The sequence below is a fragment of the Mauremys mutica genome, chromosome 16 (genome assembly GCF_020497125.1).
Source record: "Mauremys mutica isolate MM-2020 ecotype Southern chromosome 16, ASM2049712v1, whole genome shotgun sequence".
Lineage (NCBI taxonomy): Eukaryota > Metazoa > Chordata > Testudines > Geoemydidae > Mauremys > Mauremys mutica.
The window spans coordinates 7,068,743-7,090,404 of record NC_059087.1 but is presented as its reverse complement, the minus strand read 5'-3'; the positions used below and the strand labels follow the sequence as shown (position 1 = coordinate 7,090,404).

General features: G+C 44.0%; 1 protein-coding gene and 1 long non-coding RNA gene across 16 annotated transcripts in view; one reads left to right on the top strand and one right to left on the bottom strand.

The window, feature by feature from the left end:
* SETD1B (SET domain containing 1B, histone lysine methyltransferase) overlaps nucleotides 1-21,662 on the top strand; it is a 107,926-nt gene that overhangs the window by 77,767 nt on the left and 8,497 nt on the right. For all 15 annotated transcript variants that reach the window (XM_044989806.1, XM_044989810.1, XM_044989809.1 and 12 more), the window contains 8 exons: nucleotides 2,979-3,152; nucleotides 4,912-4,999; nucleotides 8,172-8,389; nucleotides 8,806-8,935; nucleotides 9,563-10,012; nucleotides 12,079-13,635; nucleotides 18,973-19,139; nucleotides 20,702-20,833. In XM_044989806.1, the coding sequence (XP_044845741.1) occupies nucleotides 2,979-3,152; nucleotides 4,912-4,999; nucleotides 8,172-8,389; nucleotides 8,806-8,935; nucleotides 9,563-10,012; nucleotides 12,079-13,635; nucleotides 18,973-19,139; nucleotides 20,702-20,833 (2,916 nt within the window). The remainder of the gene's footprint in view (nucleotides 1-2,978; nucleotides 3,153-4,911; nucleotides 5,000-8,171; nucleotides 8,390-8,805; nucleotides 8,936-9,562; nucleotides 10,013-12,078; nucleotides 13,636-18,972; nucleotides 19,140-20,701; nucleotides 20,834-21,662) is intronic.
* The window catches only part of LOC123350913, a 30,297-nt gene continuing 10,418 nt past the window's right edge, over nucleotides 1,784-21,662 (bottom strand). The window contains exon 4 of the long non-coding RNA XR_006573877.1: nucleotides 1,784-1,929. This is a non-coding gene — a long non-coding RNA (uncharacterized LOC123350913). The remainder of the gene's footprint in view (nucleotides 1,930-21,662) is intronic.

Sequence of the window (21,662 nt, the reverse complement as noted above, 5' to 3'; positions counted from 1 at the left end):
TTTAGTCAATGAACACAGCAGTAGAAGGAATTGATCTTCTGATAATGCTTGTGAAGCCTCATCATGGGATGGGTCAGAGTGAATTTTAGAAATCCATTCCTGAAGAGCCAATCAGAAGTAAATTATATCATCCTTCACTTAAAAGCTGTCAAGAGTCACCGCTTCTTGACAGCTGCACATTGATCCTGACCCCTCCCAACCCACAAGGTCTAGAGCGCCAACCTTGGAAAGGTTTGAATTCTCTTCTCCACCTGTTGGATTGAGTTTTCCCATCCACACCTACCTTGGATGAGCTGTGCTTTGCTGCAGCTGGGTTTTTCAAAGTGAGACTGTAGATTTGTCTATCAAGTCTCTGAGTACTTAATATGTTTCATTTTAAAGATTTCGCTGTTTCTGTATTATCTGGGCTTGGAAGCCTCTGAGGCTTTTTATCAGTCTGGGCCTTGACCCTACTAACTAAAAATGAACACTTAGCCTTTCTTTGACTCCCATCATCCTTGCGCTATAATGTGCCTTAAATTAAAAAAGAAAGAATCTTTAATTAAAAGGTCCAAAGTCACTTATTAGTTCTGTCTGCTACTAAATGAAGTCTAATAAAATGGGTTTAGGTTATAAAGGCCATTGGTTTCTCTAACCCATCTAAAATTCATTAATATTGTGCAACGCAACATTGGTCCTTCAAGAGTACACATGTAACTCGGTTACTTCATGTAGTTTCACACAGCTCAGTAAGATCAACAGTTGTGGGTTTCTGGGCTGTGAAAGTGAATCTGTTTCAAGAATGGAACTGTCTCCAAAAGGTGAGTAGTATCCTCCTGGGTGGTCCACATGCGGTTCTGTTCAGGGTCCAGGAGCCATTCAGGCAGCTTGAACTTTAGCTTACTCATTGACTTTTGATTGAGAGAGTATGATTTGGAGTATCGTAGATTCTGGCTCAGTAATAGAAATGTATTCGCTTGTTAGGCTGCGTATTTTACTCACAAGTTCCTCCTGCACGTGCTTTTCCAATTTTATTTGAATGTGGGTACTGACTTCTTAGTTTCTCTAAAGATGGTAGCTGTGGATCCAGCACCTGGCATTAGGGAGACCTAAAATGGGCTCTGAACTTGGTAGTACGGCCCATTCGCCTTGTCAAGACTTGGAGCCACCTGCTGTTTTAAGCCGCACTCAGGGGGTTTAGAAAGCATGGCTCAATCTGGCACAGTATGTGGAACAAGGCTTGAGAATGTTCACTGCTTTCCTTCATCAGAACTGATGTTGTGGCTTCCAGAAGCAAGATGCTGCAGAGTGAGGATAGTGCGACACCGGGTGCCTGGTCAGGCCTGAAAAGGCGTGTGTGGCTTGAGTGCTTTTCTGCAGGCTCCACTATCATTGCTCAGAGCAGTTAGTGCCTCTTGTGCAGAGAAATAGTTTCTTAATAGCCAAGATGGAAGAAGACTTCTCTTCATATGAAGAGTAGCCAGGTCATTTTTCCATCCCTTTTAAACATAATAATAGGAGATATACCAATCTCCTAGAACTGGAAGGGACCTTGAAAGGTCATTGAGTCCAGCCCCCTGCCTTCACTAGCAGGACCAATTTTTTGCCCCAGATCCCTAAGTGGCCCCCTTGAGGATTGAACTCACAACCCTGGGTTTAGTAGGCCAATGCTCAAACCACTGAGCTATCCCTCCCCCCAGGGGAGTGCTACCCAGACATACCAGAAACCTAGCATGGGTTATTTGGATATATTATTAGTGTTACGGTCTGTTGGACAGGATCTTGAAGCTGATGTAGACAGCCAAATGGCAATGGACCGTTGCTTGCCTCTACATCCTTGACAAGTGGATCACTTTTTGAAAAGAAAAATCCCCTCCTGTAAGTCTTTAAGGCCTTGATGGTTCCCAGATGTCAAACTGTATCCTCTTGGGTGTATAACATATAGTCCATCTGCAAGACACAATTTGAAAAGACACTATCAACATTGATAATCAAATTTTGGGCTGATTTGCTTGATTTTTTTTCTTTCCCTTTTGTTTGTAAAGCCATATAATTTTTTTAAATCACTTTTGATGCTAATTCTCATAAGTAGCCCTACAGTAATAAATCAGACTGTGTATCCCAATGTGCATGAGGGAAACCTACAATATGAACCCAGCATATCCATGTCCATGCACATACATAAATTGGAGGGGGCGTGGAATCCCGTTACAAGAGGGTCAGGACAACCAGTGTCAAGCAATTACAACAAATGGGAAATGGGGAAAACCCCTACTCAGATCATTTAACCGGTCTATGACTGCATCCAGCCCACCAAAGAAGGATCTTGAACTTAGGTAGCCATTCTTCCAGTTCAGAATGCAACTCCTTGCACAAGCATCAAAGGTTCATCTATGCTAAAGTGTCTGGTTGTGGTGGAAGTTCTGAGAGCACTTGTGTGCGATCCCCATTTCCTGAAGACTGATTCCCTCTAATTCCCCCTCTCCTCTGCATCTTGTCTTATCTTTCTTGTTTTGGACTGTGATGTAAGCCACATACTCTGTCTTTTAAGGACTTATTTGAATATACAGTGTTGGTTGTCCTAAAGTTTCCCTTAGATGGATCCTGTCACTGTTTTGTTTAACTCTTTGATGGTTGGGGCATTGATAGAGAAGTGGCTTAGATGACTTAATACAAGTCTTATCCCTGATTCATCTGGGTCAAGCCTGACCAATGGAAACTTGAACAAGTATGTTCTGTATTTGTCATTGATAGGCCTCAGCATTGGTATGCCGGGGAAGCGTGAACAAAAGCTCAGATTTTCTAAAGGATTCCTATACACGCGCACACACCCTTTAAGCATGTGTGACATAATGGTGCATCTTTCAGAAGATGCTGTCTTTCAAGAAGCTAAAGCCTGAATAGGTGATGGTCCTTCCCCCAGGTATTCAAGGCATTTCCAGTGTTTGCATACCCACCAGGGTGGTGTTGCTTCTTTAAATGTTGTTTCTTTTATGCAGGCATCACTCACTCCAGTGAAGTCTGGCGAAAATAAAGATGAGGAAAAACCAAAGCCAAAGGATCGAATTACATCCTGCCTCCTGGAGAACTGGAACAAAGGAGAAGGGCTAGGCTACGAGGGAATTGGCTTGGGCATTGGGTTACGAGGGGCCATTCGGCTGCCATCTTTCAAGGTATGAGTTAGAAAACAATAGCAGTCTTCCCTGGCTGAGCAATCAGTATAGATGCTGCCTTCCTTTTTCCATCCAGATCCCCACACACCGACACTCTCACTTTTCTACTGTTTCTTGTGTAACAACCTCCCTTGCTTTTAACATAACCTATAATATTTGGGAAGGGGGATCCCTACTCCTTAGTGTCAGTTTCTCTTAACCTTTTGACAGTGACCTGTATTAGGAAACAAAGTTTCAGCATTGCTGGAAAAAACAGAGTTTCTGCTAGGCTGGGTTATATGCAGTTACCAGTCAGCATGGAAGAGACCATGCAGCTTTAAACCGCGTTAGATCAGGAGGTGGACTTGGCACAGGTGTTGAGAATGTAACTCTGTTTACTTCAGTGGGTTGTAACCCATTTACGTAAGAGTGGAATTTGGGCCTAGGTCCCTTTCTAACACAGTTCAAGCATTTTTTGCCAGGCAAATGGCTTTTAATTCATGTTAGCAGAAACAATTCTGGATCTTACACGTGTCCATTTTAAAATGTGGCTGGGGGTGGAGGAGTTGAGTTAGAAGACTACTTGCAAAATATGCTGGCCCCACTGCGTCTCTGATTAAGCAAGTCTGGATATTAAATGCTGCAAGCAATATGCAAAGTATGAAAAATGCAGAGTCTCCTGTGCAGCCAGAGAGAGAGAGACCAAGCTGGTTATCTTATTAGATTATTATTTCTATCTTATGTTAGAAGAAAGGGAGATGAGAGCAATGGAGTGAGTGGAGCATTCCTAAATTCCTGAAGTTTGAAACTCTTAAATTTCCTTTGATGCTTTGTAGTTATGGTGGCTGAACCTTAATGCCTGGAAGGTTTCACCGCCCCTCTTTGAGTTAACCAAATTGGACAGGAAGTCTTTTTTCCAAAAGAATCGTGGCATTTCTGAACCAGTCAAGAGGCAGAAGCATGGGAAAATGGACAGTGGTTTGGTGAGAGGAGTAGGGTGTAATTCACTTTTCTGAACTCATTTTGGCTCTGCAATACTTTTAAGTAAAGATTCAAGAGTGTCTTCAAGTCCTAATTTAAAGCTAACCTTGCTTTGAAATTTCTTTAGCTGTTTCAACTTCCCTGCTTTAGCAATCAATTTATGTCAGTTTAACTGTGTTGCTTGGGCATATGGGAAATCCCTGAGTGACATTGTTATACTGAGCTAACCTCCAGCATAGTGCTGTCTGTGTTGATAGGAGAGCTTCTCCTGTCGACATAGCTACTGCCACTCACAAGGCTGTCTACCATGGGGGTGTGGTGTCAATGTAAGATATGCAACTTCAGCTACGAGAATAGTGTAGCTGAAGTCGACGTATCTTATTTCGACATACCTCCCGTCCTCACAGCATGGGGTCGACGGCCGCGGCTCCCCCGTCGACTCTGCTTCCGCCTCTCGCCCTCGTGGAGTTCAGGAGTCAACGGGGAGCGCGGCGGGGATCGATTTATCGCGTCTAGATGAGACGTGATAAATCGATCCCCGGTAGATCGATCGCGACCCGCAGATCCTGGTAGTGTGGACATACCCACAGAGGTGGATTTATTATGCTGACTGGAGAGCTCTCTCCCCTTGGCATAGAGCATCTTCACCAGCTGCTCTACAGTGATGCAGCTGCAGCACTTCTAGTGTAGACTAGCCCTTAGTTATGCTAGCAAAGTAAAGCAGCTGGGATCTGCTTGGAAAGTTGGTTTCTTCAATTCTGCTGCCTTTTTAGAAATGCTAATTCTGTTCTTTGTTCAGGTGAAGAGAAAGGAGCCACCTGAAGCTGCCTCAGCAGGAGATCAGAAGAGAATCAGGCCCTCCACGTCTGTTGATGATGAAGATGAAGGTTTGCAATCCACATTTAATTGATACACAAGTGTGAATGACAGGTTTCAGAGTAGCAGCCGTGTTAGTCTGTATCCGCAAAAAGAACAGGAGTACTTGTGGCACCTTAGAGACTAAAATAAATTTGTTAGTCTCTAAGGTGCCGCAGTACTCCTGTTCTTTTTACAAGTGTGAATGCAAACCATACAAAAACTGAATTCCTTTCAACTTCTCAGCAGCACATTCACTCCCAGTTAGACACACATTCAAGAATTTGAGCCAAAATTCAATCAACCTTAAAACTCTGATCAGCTCGGTGACCTGCTCTAGATTGTGCTCCTTTAAATTTACTGTGACAAGGAATGTAAGACCCAGGGTTTATTCATAACTTTACCATATTTTTGTTCCACTGCTGCAGAGCTAGTCAGCCAGCAGAGGGAGCTCAGGTTAGTTTACCAAGCACATTCCAGAGCTGTGTTTATCTTACCAATATCAAGGCCATTATGGAAGTAAGTAAGGGAAAGCCAATTTGGTCTGGATTTCATTTTAAAAAAAAAAAAGTAATTTTGTTAAATTTAGAGGGGAAAGTCTATTTTAAAATATTTTAACTCTTTTTTTTAAAAGTTTACTCCAAACAGTGCAGAGTAAAAATAAGATGATAAATAAAGGTCAGTTGAGGATCTCTTTAAGACTAATGTGCAGTTTACTAGCCCATATAAACTTGATCCTTGATCCTGACAGCTGCTCATGCAGCCAAAGTAAAGAAGAGGGTTTATAAACCAAGCTTATTTAAGTAGTTCTAAACATTTAAGAACCAGAATGTACTTTAGAGGTGGCTGTGAGGACAGATGCTTAGTTTCAGTAAACAAAGAATCCCATCACGCAATCTAAAGTTTAAAACAAACACCCAGTTCTTGATGTGTTCACACCAGTTAGCGTGTGATTGGGGGTGGAGGGGCACAAGAAGGACTCTCTCAAAATATTAATCCTTGGGTTCTTCCTTCCCTGTCTGATTAGTGAAGCAACACAAAGTATGTGTGCTGCCCCATACACCAGGTACATAAATGGCCAGTGCTCCAGTATAACACCGGTCCTTCAAGCACCATTGAGATTGCAGTCATCGGCAGCTAAAGGGCTAAATGTTTTAAGGCTCTCCAAGCCCCAGGAAGCTTGTATTTAACCCTAACATAATGAAAAGGGCTTTATCACCTTTACTCTTCCCTTGATAGTAGACCCTATTTTTACCCCTTTACCTCTGCTGGGTCTTATTCTGAAGCACACACCAAACTTGAATCCCTTTCTGAGGCTAGCATGAGGACCTTCCTATTGAAGACCCTGCCCCACAGAGTGGAGCCACCCAGCAATCCTACAAACGCAGGCCCTGCTTTTTCTAGACATGGTTTTCTGTTTTCGCTGAATAACGGGGGCTTTGTGCTTGGTTTTAGGGTGCTCCTCCAGTTGCACTCCTGCAAATGCTTGCAATATCAATATAAGGAACCCAGAGGAGGTTGCTGCTCCCGATGATAGCAGCTTTCCACCCTCCTTTTACGTACCCTTCTGGCTTCCCCTGTACGGAACCCCAACCCCAATGTGTGGCAATGTACTATTCGTCAGCTCCACCCGCATTTAACCCTATCATTGCTGCCATTTTCCAAATTTCAGACCAAAGAAAGGTTGGAAGACTGGTTGTCAGTCTGCAGCCTACAAAGGGTTGACATTATACGCACAAAGGGCCCATTGATCCTCAGGTATTCAATACAGCAGCAGTTCAATGAGGAATCAAGTCGATCAGTGGGGTAAGGTTGACAGAGCAATGTGGGAGAAAAGTCTGGTTGAGTGTGGGCCATTAAGCAGGCTGATGTTTATTGAGGCCGAATTTTGAGTTTTGGTGGCTTTGGGCCCCTTCGATCATGGTACCCTTGTGCATGAAAAAAATCCCAGCTCCTGTATTTAACATACAGCTGGTCAGGGTGTCTGGGGAGGGGGGAATGTCAAAATTCTGGGCCTCCTTCAGGGGTTAGTTTGATGGATGGTGGTACTCCTAATCCGCTCCTCTCTCGTTGCTGTCCTTGCCACCACCCTCTTTCCACCGATACACCTTCACCACAGGAAGTGATCTTGGCTTCAGTTACCACCTTCATGCTGACGACTCTCAGATCTGCTTTTCTCCCCCGACCTGCTTCAGCTGGCTGACGTCTCCTCGTGAGCGTCTTGCCACTACACTTAAAATTAACAGGGCCAGAACTATGCTCTTCCGCCCTCTTCCCTTTTTCTCTCCCCTTCCTCTAACACGGTTGACGGCACCAGCATCCTCCCAGTTACTCAACAAGTCGCTGATGTGAATGCTGCCACTGACTCTGGCCTCTCTGAAATCCCACATTCCCAGGTCTTATCCAGATCTTGCTGCTGCTTCCATCACATTTCAGGATCCTGCCTTTGTTCTGTATGCGCACTCCTAAAACACTTGTTCCGGCTCTTGCAGTCTCCTATCTTCCCTACTGCAGCTGCCTCCTCTCTGGACTTTGTGCTCCACCTTGTCCGATATCCACCTGTTCATCACTCTGACCATGTCCCTCATCTCTTTGAATCCCTCTGCGGCTCCTTCTTCTCCACTGTCCTTTTCTGCCCTTACCTTTAGGGCTCTTTACAACACAGTCCCCTTTCCGCTTACTGCTCCTGTCTCTTATTTGTGTCACCTCACCCAATCTGCTGTGCCAGGTTTGTCAGCTGCGACCACCCATTTCTCCACATGCGTCTTCTCTCTCTTCCGCGCCGCTACTTACGCATGGAACGTCTGCCCCAAACCAGCCCATAAAGCCACTCCCCCATCCTCCAATAAATCGCTCCTCAACACACTTCTGACGGAAAGCCTGTGATAAATTGCCAACTATTAATGGCTACGTAGATGGCCACTAGGTCTGACTGAGATCCTTAATATTTCTTGTTCGCCCTCCCCATTTCCTCCTTTTATTTGTTACAGCCCCTTGTTGTGCTTTGCCTTAAATCAGACTGTAAATTCTTTGGGGTAGGGACTATCTCTTGCATAGTACAGTAGGGTTTTGATCCTGATTGGAACCTTTGACCACTGCTATAATACTGTTTAATAATAATGTTCTGAGTTTACCTGTGATAGTTGAATCCTTGACATCATGATGTTTTGATTTCAATTCTCGTCTCTTCTCCCACCCCATCAGAATCAGAAAGGGACAGAGACATGTCTGATGTTACTTCAGACCTGTCTAAGAAGGATGCAGAAGCAGTAGGCCTCCGAAGGAGACCAGCAAGACCATTGGAGCTAGACAGTGAGGGGGAGGAAGGAGATGAGACTTCAGGTAAAGAAGAAGAATCCTGTTCTGAAAAGGAAGACGAGCAGGAAGAAGAGGGAGGATTGGTGAAAGCAGCACCTGGCAAGGTATTTCTCTCCTCTCCCTTCCCCCGTGCATCACATTATAACCCCGAGTCTCCAGCTCTAATCGCTACACTACACTTATGAATTAGTGTAGTTAGAGTAGCTTAGACACAATTATATGGGCTACTTTTCCTGAGATTCCTCTTCCCATCCCCATTGTATAATATTACAAACTTAATGTCTTACAGAGGTGGGCAAACAGTGTCTTTTAATTTGCCTTTTATTTGATTTTATTGGGACACAGCTTTTGAGAGTCTGCACTGATGGCTCATTGAATTGTGGCTCATCCAGAATTGTAGTCTGTGTAGGTTTGTTGCTGTGGTATTTGAGATTTTGGTGTATTTATTAAAGCCAATACAGAAAATCAACATATTTTTCTAAAGGTGTCATTTAAAATACTAAAATATTTACTGCCAAAGGAGGAAGACGAGGAGGAGGAAGATGAGGAAGAGGAGGAGGAAGATGCTGACGAAGAGGAGGAAGAGGATGAAGATGAAGAAACGGGAGTAGAAACAAGTGAAAAGGAAGATGAGCAGGACTCTGAAGAAGGTATGCAGTCTTACTAGAAACAAAGTAAACTTTAGCTTCTGGTCAGGTCCACACTTTTGTTCCAGTAGAATTGCTCACCTCTAGGCTAATTCTTAAGCTTGTATTCCCACTTAAGTATCTATAATAGGATTGCTATCCTTGAACTGGTTCTAACTTTGTGCATATTGGAGTTTACAGCGCTGGGTTATAACAATAACATCCCACCAAATCAAAAATTGAGAATAAAATTTGATTTTAAAATATACTGTAAATCCCCCATTTGCCTCTCCAGCTCACAAATTGCCACTTTTAACAGTGCAGAGAATATTTTCCCCACGTGCTCTCATCTATGCTCACTACCAGGGTACAAGCAGACACCAATGTTTCTCATGCTATCTAGAAGCTCTTCTCTGGGAGCACAGAGCTTCAGAGGAGGACAGTTTTGTTTTATTTCATTCAAGGAAAAAATATTTTCCCACACTGATTTTTCTTCTAAAAGTGAGCTATATTTTTGTCTAAGGAAACCCTTGAAAATCAAGAGGAAATCCCCAAAAAACCCTTTCAAGGGGATTAATTTCTGTAGTTTCACATGATTGTCTAATGAGGTCATAAAAGGACAGTAATAATAACAACATCTTATCCTTGCAGAAGATGTAGTGAGTCCCACATCTTCCAAAGCCGAAGCTGAATCATCTGATGAAAGTGAGGACTCCTCAGAATTTGAGTCGAGTTCTGACTCGGATGAGGAAGAGGAGGAGGAAGAAGAGGAGGAGGAGGAGGAGGAAGAGGTGCCGGCTGAAGACCAAGATAGAGAAGCCATGGCTGCTGAAATAGAGCTTGAATCTGCTAGTCATGAACTAGCAGATGAAGAAAAAGAGACCATCCTGGAGTTGTTTCCAGTGGATGACTATATGGAAGCAACAAGCCTGGCACTAGAGGCACCCGCTATGGCAGTAAAAGAGGAAGAGATGGAAGAAACCAAGCAACGGGAAGATGAAAGTGGTGAAGTGCCAGAGGAATCTACTGCTGCTGAAGGTTTGGTGGTCACGGAGAGAGACCAAGAAGTAAACCTAGTGCCGTCTCCTATATGCATAGCAGGTACAGTGTGTTAATGTATTTTGTCATCTGTTGCTGTAGTATCAAAGTACAGTATTCTCACAGTGTATTTTCGGTGCACCTCTTGTCCTTTCCTCCTCCTTATCTCCCCAATAATTGGGTGGTCCTGGAAATGTCCTCACTGGGGAAGGAGGTCTGGACTGAGCTCTCGATCATCTGGTAAAGGTGTTCTGCAGCAGGAGTTCTGCTGCTGAAAATGATCTGTGCATTGCACCCAAGAGTCTTATCCTAGCCAGGTTAGTGGCAGTGTCCTTCTAGAGCATAACTGTCTTAAGGCATGTCTACACTGTAATAAAAAACCCGTGGCACTGAATTTCAGAGCCCAGATCAGTGGGCTTGGGCAGGAGGGCTGTAAACTTGTCATGTGGGCATTCAGATTCAGGCTGGAGACTGGTCTCTGAGACCCCAGGAAGGGGGCTGGGGGTGGGGTTGTGCCTCAGAGCCCAGGCTCCAGCGTGAGTCTGAACATCTAAACTGCTATTGTTAGCCCCACAGCATGAGCCCGAGGCAGCTGACCCAGGCTCTAAGACACAGTGCTGTGGGTGTTTTATCACAGTATAGACATACCCTTAGGGGTGTGTGAATGAATAAGTGGCCTATGAGGTACCATAGAATTAATCTATGAAGTGCCTTGTAGATGAGCACTAGGACTCTAAATTTAACGACAGCCAGGAAATGGCTCCTTTAGTGCTTTGGTTCTAAAGGGGCTGTGTGGCTGGGGAATGGAGAGAGACACTTAACAGGGCTTGAGGGGGGTGGAATCGCAGACCTACATTAGGGGGTTTTCACTTAGCTCCGTTGTAAATGAACATTTGTCCCAGCATTGCCAGGAGAAGGAAATTGGTCTTCTGGTGTCTTCCTTAAATTCACAGAGTTGTATGTTATGTGTGAAGACAACCTCCAGGAGATTTTTTTTTAAACTGTTAGTAAAATAGGAGCGAGGTGGGTAAAGTTTGACAATCTACAGGCTGTGCAAAATACCACCATGCGAGGGACTGGATTCTGCTCCCTGCTCAGCCATTCGCTCCTGGGCTGCCATGGGACCTGGAAGCTCTGTGCTGGCCATAGGCTCACCACTTGGGGACAGAAGGAACTACTTTCTAGAACAAGCTCTGGTCCTTAGAGGACACAGGGAGAGTCTCTGATACATTCTGGAGACAGCCACATTCCGCCACAGGGAAGGTTGCTCTGATGTAGGGAATCTTCATTAGAGGTGGCATATTAGAATGCAGGAGAAATCTATAGCATTAGCATTGGTGCTTCCTATCAAGATATCCCAATGCAATTGCTCAAGAGTGAAATGAGTCAGACCTCCCTGCAAAGGTCAGTAATTCCGGTTTCACATTTGCTCCTTAGCATAGACCTGAGAGAACCCTCCGACTGGCCAGACATTTCCATACTCCTTCCTTTTTCCTCTTGAAAAGGTTATTTCAAGCTGCCTCATAGATTGAGTGTTAGTTCCTTTTGGCCCTAGGCCCTACGGAGGTAAATAAAATACGAGCAAATGAGAGTGTTACAGCTGGAGCAGCATATAAATTGCCTCAGTGATACCAACCGAGTGTATCCACATTTCATTACAGGGGTCTCCCATTTCTTCCATGTTACGTTCACGAGGCTTCCCCTTTGCTCCGTTGCCATTCTTGCTGGCCCTCCAGTTAATTTACTACCTCCTGGAAAAAAACAAAACTAAGGACATCATAAGGCTCTTACTACCTACTTACTAACCGCCTTTCCCCAATAATTCACTCATGTTTTTTATGGCAGTAAGAAGCCAGCCAAGTGTTTTGTAAGCTACAAACCTTGGTTCTAGCCTCTAGAGAAGCTAGTCCCCAAATTAATAGTATGTTTTCTGGTGGTCCATTAGGGATAACTGTGATCACTTTTGGGTCCTAATTACTCTCCTCTCTACACTTCCAAAATGGGAAAAGTGGCAGTTTTTAAAGCCTCCCAGTGGATATGAGTTGGTTTTGTAATTGCAGCATCTTTAACATGCACACAGTGGGAAATGATTAACAACTGAATGGAGCTCATTCTGTTTTTCTCTCCAGTGGAAGAGTCTGAACTGGATATCGAGCTGGAGCCTAAGGTATTAGAGGGTCCAAAGCCTGACTCTCAAGATGAAGAAGAGAATCTCTGTCTCTCAGCACCAGTGGAGGTATTTGAAGAACCTCTACCCAGTAAGAGCCGCTTCTTCAGTAAGTCTGATGATAGTGACTTAGAAGCCCGAGTTACAGGAAAGCTACTATCCACAGCAGAGGAGGAGGAGGAGAGACTGCCTTGGACTCCTGGACGGGACATAGTGGTCCATTCGGATTCTGATACTCCCATACTTCCAGCTCATAAGGTGCCACCCTCTACACTTCCTCTTCCAACAACGCCTAGTAAAGAGGAGCCTTTACTCCCTCCAGAAAATTTCCCTGAACAGTTAACTGTGACCAAAACAGCTCTGGAAGAGGAGCTTCCTAGGACTCCAGGGCGGGATATTATGGCCAAGTCTTCACATGGCTTTGCAAAGTCACAGAGTACGGACACTATTCCAGCCACCCCTGGAAGTGATGCTCCCCTTACGGGAAGCAGCTTGACTTTAAGTTCCCCTCAAGTCCCAGGCAGCCCTTTTTCATATCCATCCCAGTCTCCTGGGATTAATAGTGGCATTCCTCGGACTCCTGGGAGGGATTTTAATTTCACGCCTACTTTCCCAGAGCCTGGTGCAACCCTTCCTTGCCTTTTGTCTGGCAAGAAACCATCCGAAGATGAGCCAGATGAGAAATGTTTTAAAGAACCTCTTAGTGCTTCCCGAACGGTCAGCATGAACAGTGTTCCCTCCCCAATTCCCTTTGCTAGCCCTCCAGAAACTGATTTCCACACAGACATAGATTTGCCACCTGACGAGCCAGTATCTGTAGCAGCCCTGCCATGTGTGCCAGTGGATGGAAAGACATCCATAGAGGAGAGCAAGGTAGCTGTGAAATCCATTTTGCTCTCCCCAGATGCACCTACTGTGTCTCTTCCTCTCCCTCCTACTCCTTCCTCTCTGCCCACCAAAAGGAAACCAGGCCGGCCGAAACGATCACCTCCTTCAGTCCTCTCATTGGAGGCCTACCCCAGCAAAACTTCAGAACCTCCTGCTGTCCCAGTTGCCTTGACTGAAAGTGCTGCGAGCAAAGAGTTGTTGGGCGGGCATCCTGATGCTTTTTATGGACTGAAAGATCCTGAAGCGGTCACCCTAGACTTCAGGAATGACAGCTTCCACGAGAAGGTAATCCCGGAGGCCATAGCAGAGAAACTTCCGTTTAAGGAACTAGAGAATCAGTGGAATGAGGACTTCAAAGAAGAGGAGATTCACGTGAAACCTAAAAGACAGTGGCGGAGGCAGAAAAAGACACCTGAGGACATCCCAGTGATTCCTTCCCCTGAATATTCTCCACATCGCCCCCACTTTCGGCCCCGCTCCGAGTTCGAGGAGATGACCATTTTGTATGATATCTGGAATGGAGGAATAGATGAGGAAGATATCAAGTTCATGTGTATCACGTATGATCGCTTGTTACAGCAAGATAATGGTATGGACTGGCTCAACGATACCCTTTGGGTATACCATCCTTATATCCTTTCACACTGAGGTTCTGGATTGAACCTAAAGCATAATGTTTGCCTTGGAAGAGGCAGTGTATTGGTTATTGTTTTAATCATAATTTTCCCCTCATAGGAATACATATGGATACAGTCAGTGGGGTAAAATATCCCATCTCTTCTGATTCCATGTAAAACATGGTTTCCTCTTCATTTAAAAATGTTTGTGTGACTCAGAGTAACAAAAGGTAGGAAATTCAAGGTTCAGGCTGACACTGCATTTTTCATTCTTCGTTATTTTTCTCCATTCCAAAGGACATGACTTAAGGGCAGCGTGTTGGCTTAAACTTTTAATTTTCTGCCTTTTTATGGCTTGCGTAATAGCCTTAAAATGCATTTTTTTTTAATGGATAAAAAATATCCAAAAAGGAGACAAAATTAACTGCACCCCGCACCCTTTTTAGTTTTTGGTATGAAGTCTTTACAAAATCCACTTTACTGAATACCATTTGTCTTCCTCATTTGAAAACTCATTTGCGAAAAATAAATGTTATAAGATTTAAGTAATGGGCATCTACATTAAGAGTACTTTACTTGCTAGGGAAGACTGGGATAAGAAGAGGAGAACTGGACAGCTGAGGGTAGGAATGATGGTGCTGGAAAGGAAGGTTTTCTGAGTGTGTGTGTGAGATGTATTTGGTAATTCGCATAATGGCGACTTTTGAGATAAAGTCCTTCCATTAACAAACGTTATTCTGACACAGGGATGCGCAAACTTTTTGGCTCAAGGGCCACATCTGGGTATGAAAATTGTATGGCGGGCAATGAATGCTCACGAAATTGGGGGCTGGGGTGTGGGAGGGGGTGAGGGCTCTGGGGTAGGGCCAGAAATGAGGAGTTCACGGTGCGGGAGGGGGCTCTGGGCTGGGCCAGAGGGTTGGGGTGCGGGGGGGGGGGGTGAGGGCTCTTGGGTGGGGCTGGGGATGAGGGGTTGGGGATGCAGGAGGGTGCTCCGGGCTGGGATCGAGGGGTTAGGAGGGTGGGAGGGGGATCAGGGTTGGGGGAGGGGGTCAGGGGTGCAGGCTCCAGGTAGCACTTACCTCAAGCAGCTCCCAGAAACAGCGGCATGTCCCGCCCTCTGACTCATATGCGGAGGCATAGCCAGGTGGGTCTGCACGCTGCCCTGTCCGCAGGCGCCACCCCTGCAGCTCCCATTGGTCATGGTTCCTGGCCAATGGGAGCTGCAGGGGCGGCACTTGGGGCAGGGGTGGCACACGGAGCCCCTTGGCTGCCTCTACACATAGGAACCAGAGGGGACATGCCGCTGCTTCTGGGAGCTGCGCGGCGCGGGGTAAGCCCTAGACCCCACTCCCCGGCAGGAGCTCGAGGGCAGGATTAAAATGTCTGGAGGGCCGGATGCAGCCCCTGGGCCGTAGTTTGCCCATCCCTGTTCTAACACTGTCCCTTAAGGCCACTGTCTAATCCAGTTAAAAACATGATTGTAACTTCCCATCAGTGTATCCAATCCTACTTCATTATAAGGTGACTTTATAAAAGTAAGTCTACAGGACTTGGATTTCTTATAACAAAGCATCAAATACAGGGTTGAAGGGCACTTTCAAGTCCATTTGTTATTGCTAATTCCAGACCTTCTGCTTCAGTCCTGTAGTGTTAGAGGAGGTCATATAAGTGCAGGGTGCATTCCTGGATCGAGCTAAAGGGTTGTGAGTTTCATGCACATGTTTATGAACATATGCTTCCAATCAGACAACGGAATTCTACTTTTACACAGATTCCTTCTTCCAGAAGTGCACATAGTCATGGGTATAACTGCTACAATCTAAATACAGTTGTATGTTAATGCTGCTTTTGAAGTACATTATAAATGTCGGGAGGATGCTTCATTTGGCTGATGGTGATTTTATTACAAGAAAAGGCATTTTCAAGGTTTATGAAGGTCCTTATGTCTTGACAAGTTAAATTGTTTTGGAAAAAAAAAACACTTGCCTATGTTAGTAATCCAAGCTATAGATAGTAAATGAAAATTTGTTAATTTAATCTTTTGTTTGTTTTTGCATTCTCAGCTTAAACAATTAAACTGTACTAGTTAGCTACACTTTAGGACCAGTCAGTTTCATTTTTCACTTTTATTTTTTAAACTAACTCAGTTTGCAAATGCAGAAGATAATTTTTAGACGTAAAATAGTCATGTGTACAGTAACCTGTTTGCAGCGGCTATTTCAAATGCTTACTAATCATAGGACTGGAAGGGACCTCGAGAGGTCGTCAGTCCTGTCATGAGTGCAGGGGACTGGACTAAAGTATTATCTAGACCATCCCTGACAGGTGTTTGTCCAACCTGCTCTTAAAAATCTCCAATGATGGAGATTCCACAACCTCCCTAGGCAATTTATTCCAGTGCTTAACCACCCTGACAGTTAGGAAGTTTTTCCTAATGTCCAACCTAAACCTCCCTTGTTGCAATTTAACCCCATTGCTTCTTGTCCTGTCCTCAGAGGTTAAGAACAACAATTTTTCTCCCTCCTCCTTGTAACAACTTTTTATGTAATTGAACACTGTTATCATGTCCCCCCTCAGTCTTCTCTTTTCCAGACTAAACAAGCCCAATTTTTTCAATCTTCTTCAGTCTAGTTCATGTTTTCTAGGCCTTTCATCATTTTTGTTGCTCTTCTCTGGACTTTCTCCAATGTGTCCACATCTTTCCTGAAATGTGGCACCCAGAACTGGACACAATACTCCAGTTGAGGCCTAATCAGCGCAGAGTAGAGCAGAAGAATTACTTCTCGTGTCTTGCTTACAACACTCCTGCTACTACATCCCAGAATGATGTTCGTTTTTTTTTTTTTTTTTTTTTTTTTTTTGCAACAGTGTTACACTGTTGACTCTCATTTAGCTTGTGGTCCACTATGACTCCCAGATTCCTTTCCGCAGTACTTCTTCCTAGGCAGTCATTTCCCGTTTTGTATGTGTGCAACTGATTGTTCCTTCCTAAGTGAAGTATTTTGCATTTGTCCTTATTGAATTTCATTCTATTTACTTCAGCCCATTTCTCCAGTTTGTGCAGATCGTTTTTAATTATAAGCCTATCCTCCAAAGCACTTGCAACCTCTCCCAGCTTGGTATCATCTGCAAACTTTATAAATGTACCGTCTACATCATCTAAATCATTGATGAAGATATTGAACATAACCGGTCCCAGACCTGATCCCTGCTGGACCCCACTCGTTATGCCTTTCCAGGATGACTGTGAACCACTGATAATTACTCTCTGGGAATGGTTTTCCAACCAGTTATGCACCCACCCTATAGTAGTAGCTCCATCTAGATTGCATTTCCCTAGTTTGTTTATGAGAAGGTCATGAGAGACAGAATCAAAAGCTTTACTACACTCAAGATATATCACGTCTACCGCTTCCCCCCATCCACAAAGCTTGTTACCCTGTCAAAGAAGGCTATCAGGTTGGTTTGACATGATTTGTTCTTGACAAATCCATACTGACTGTTACTTATCATCTTATTATTTTCTAGATGTTTGCAAATGAATTACTTAATTATTTGCTTCATTATCTTTCCGGGTACAAAAGTTAAGCTGACTGGTCTGTAATTCCCCGAGTTGTCCTTATTTCCCTTTTTATTGATTGCACTATATTTACCTTTTTCCCGTCTTCTGGAATCTCTTCCGTCTTCCATGACTTTTCAAAGATAATCGCTAATGGTTTAGTCAGCTCCTTGAGCATTATGGGATGCATTTCATCAGGCCCATGTGACTTGAAGACATCTAACTTGTCAAAGTAATTTTTAACTTGTTCTTTCCCTATTTTATTATAGTGGCAATAAATCCTTGTAGGCAAGGTTTACCGAACTGAAGAGCTTGTTTTAGGGCCATCTGGTGAAAATGAAAATTGGTGTCATAACTGTTTTAATAGTCTTGCAATATGATGTGATATAATAATACTCTGTCCTCCTGTATTGCCTTGACCTAGAACCTCAAAGCACTTAACAAACACTCATGAGTCCTTGCCATACCCTTGTATGGGGGGGAAAAATCATTATCATTGCAATTGCACAGTTGTGGAAACTGAAGCACAGAGAAGTGAATTTTGTCACCCAGAGTCAGCTGGGATTGGTGGCAGAGCAGAAAATATAATCTTTTGTTCCCATCCGCAGCTCCAACCACTGCACGTGCTGTTTTCTATATAGATCCATATTAGGGAGAGGAAGGATGTGGGTGAACATTTAATATTATAACCAAACGAGTCCTAAATTTTGCTTGGCCAATTAGGAGTGCAGAATGGGGTTTGGAATATCAGCCTGGACCTGGTTCTGCTCCTGTGAAAGTCCGAGGAGCTGTGCTATTAAGGCTAATCAGGAGCTGGCTTTGAGAGAGGGAGTGTCTCCTTGCCCTCTCTAGCACTATATCAAGTGATGATTCTTTGCTGCCGTGATACGTTCGTGGTATCTTGATCACAGTCTGAGATGTTGTGAGGAAGTTCTAGAAACACTACAAGTGGGTGGGAAATGTCATTAAAAACAGAGCAAACTGCTTAGCCAGGTACTCAGCTGGCTGCTGTCTCTCTGTCCATGGTCATGTACTTTGCAGAAGTCCTCTCCCAAACAGCCTTTTCTTGACAGATGGGCCCATTCCTCTCTCCCATTTCATTAGATTTCTTCATTATTCTGTGTGTTAATGTATTTTGCTGTCCCGGAGCATTACAGTGACAAATAAAGAAATGTCCGTTTCTCATGTGGGGATGTAGGGTTGCCCTAAAAACTATTTAATTTTCTGAGCTCATGGAAGGTACCAGATTGTTGGCCCTGGAGGCTGAAGTTCTTTCAGAAGCTATTGATCACGTACAGCATGGAAAACAGCAGTGCTGATTTGTCCCACTACCACTCTGCCCCATCCTTTACCTTGAGGGACCCAACTCTTGGGGTGAGCAATTAGTTTGGTCTTTGTTGCCCGAACAGTCCCTGGCCTCTTTGTGGAGACTATCAACTAGTGCCAATAGTGATGGTGTCCTTTGTCTACAGGGAAGTAGACTGAGATGCCCAAACTCACTTGACATGGTCACCACGGAACCATTAGCTGGAAACCACTTTCATTTGACGAATCCTAAAACCTGTAAAAGAAAATGTGCAAACCTTTCCAGTGTCCAGTTGCCTGACAGTTAGATTTCCACTTCTCTAGCAGCTTGTTCTGGCAAATGGTCTTAATTTCCTTCTTTCTTTCTTCTTTTTTTTAAATAGCATTGAAATTGTCCACATGGCTGTAAGAACCAAATACCAAGCAGAGTGTTTTGTTGTCTGATTTCCACATGTAGCTGGGTTTCTCCTTAACTTAGTTCCACCTACTAGCTTTTCTACCCCGAAGAAGAAGAAGCGGGATGATGGCATGCGGGAACATGTTACTGGTTGTGCACGAAGTGAAGGCTATTACAAAATTGATAAGAAGGACAAACTTAAATACCTCAATAATAGTCGTGCATTTGCAGAGGAGCCACCAGCTGATACACAAGTAAGGAGACTCTTATTGTTGACTGCTTCCTTGTGTTAACTGGATTTGTCTTGAAATGTGGTGTTAGTAACTCTCCTCTCTGAGATGGAATTAAGCCAGTGCCCCAGTATGGCTTTCCCTGTTGGAAGTATTGCCTTTCAGATGAAAAATAAAACAGAGATCCTATTGATTCAAGGTCATCAAAGGTCCCAAGCTATTTTCTGTAAGAGTGGGGGTGTCTTCCCCCTGTGTCTTGGCCAAATTCTAATATGGGGAAATTCATTCTGCTACTTAAATGTCCCTGTTGGTAGAGCTATATATGGTGTCCTTCATCTCCTCTCCTAAACTGTTCTGCGTTGTCACTGGTGTTTTCTCAATGGCTGCTGCATTGCACCCCATTGCAGGGGTATTTCCACGGTGGCAGAAGTGAAACGATCCTTATGTATATGTATAGTTTGTCATTCTGGAAGTCCTTTGTTTTTCAATATAGATCTAAAATACTTTATTGGGGCTGCGTATACCAAAGTATCATGATGCAGAGCAAGGAGGTGTTATAGAGTGATTAGAGGAATGGAAAGATTTGTACATGAAGAGAGACTGAAGACTCATAGACTCTCAGGTCAGAAAGGGACCATCACGATTATCTAATTTGACCTCCTGCACATTGCAGGGCACAGAACCTTCCCCACCCTCTCCTGTAATAGACCCATTACTTCAGAAACTGTGACTGTTTGGTTAGAGAGGGGAGGTGATAGAGGTAATCAAATTAATCAGTGACAGAGAGAAGGCAAATCAAGTGCTCCTATTTACCTTTTCTCATGATGAAAGAACAAGGGGACATTTCGTGAAATTGAAAGTTATTGAATCTAAAACTGATCAAATGAAATATTCTTTTACACAAAGCATAACTAACCTACTGAAGTAATTTCCAGAAGGTGTCAGTAAGGCCAAGAGTTTAGTGTAGTATTCAAGATGGGATTAGACTTCATATGGATAATGAGAAACTCCACAATTGTATTAGGTAGGATTAAAAAAAAAATCTCATTAGAAGGGATATAAGACCTCGTGCTGCAAGGGAACAGCCAACCACTGACTGACTAGGATTAGGAAGAAATTTACCTCTAAGACCAAATTAGTCAGTATGTGTCCACTATGAAGGTTTTGCACCTTCTTCTAAAGCATCTGGTAGTTCCGACTGTCAGAGACCAAATACTGGGCTACATAGATCACTGGCAACTGACCAGTTGATCAAGTCTTACAATTTCTGTGTTCTGTGGCAGAGTTGGAAGTAGAACCCAGGAGTCCAGACGCTCTGAAACCTGCTTTACCTAGTAGACCATGCTGCAAATATACTGTCGGGAGGAGTTTTCCACTAGCCAGGGCAAACTGTGTTAACTAATCCAATAGTTTCTACTGTTTTCTACTCTGTTCTGTGATGAGAGATGTACTGCATGTGTGAGGATGTGCATCAAACTCCTCACCGGTTCGGCTTTCATCTCTCACTTGTCTCTAGGAAATGTACAAATGGGTTGCCCCAGATCTTTTAAAATTGCAACTCCTAAACTGTTCTTCCTTGTTTGCAGGGAATGAGCATCCCTGCCCAACCTCATGCTTCCACCCGCGCGGGCTCTGAGAGGAGGTCAGAGCAACGCCGGCTTCTCTCATCCTTCACTGGTAGCTGTGACAGCGACCTACTCAAATTTAACCAACTGAAGGTAGGTCACGCCACCAGATTTCTATTCTGTGAATTGGAGAGCACAGGTCGGGTGCTGGTTAGGAATAAGCTAAGGCCAGGACAGTTAAAAGCCACAGATCCATGACAAAACATGTGGTTTATAAATCTAGCTATGATGCCATATATTTCCTTATGACATTAAACTGTGTATTACGCTGTAGCAGTATGTCTGGGAGCAAGAGCTACTTAGTACAATATGTCCAACTGCATGAACAAGGGGGTTGATAATGGGACAAAGAGACTCCTCTGTAAATGGTGGGTTCCAATCTAGTTCAGGTCAGTAGTAACCAGAAGTAGTTACCATCTGATGGCTGTGTAGCCTGTGTGAAATTAGATGGTGATCTCTGTCCAGTTCCTAGTGGACAGGTATTCACATCACAAAAACCTCCTCCACATTTGGGCACCCTTGTTCGTCGTCTCAGTGAAGGTTTGGGAGGGATTTCCAGACTGAACTGTCTTCTCACCCCTTAGTAGCACTGTCTCTTCAGAACAGCAGGTAGTTTGAGGTATTTTGGCCTGGGGTATTGACTTTCGGGAGCACTAAATACACTTCAAATTCCAAACAATACAATCACTAGATCTCTTTGATCTAATGTTCAAATACCTAAATGGAATGGAAAGTTGCAAATCAAAGGGAAATCCATGGGGCAGAGGTCAGTGTATATACCCTGGGGGGGTTAACACATGATAGGCAGTGACAATAAAACATGAACCAGACAATCAATGACCAAATGGAGCTGAGCCCCAGACCAAAAGTGTGTGCTTACTACAACCCATTAGACACTAGTGCAAAGGAGATATAGCCCAAA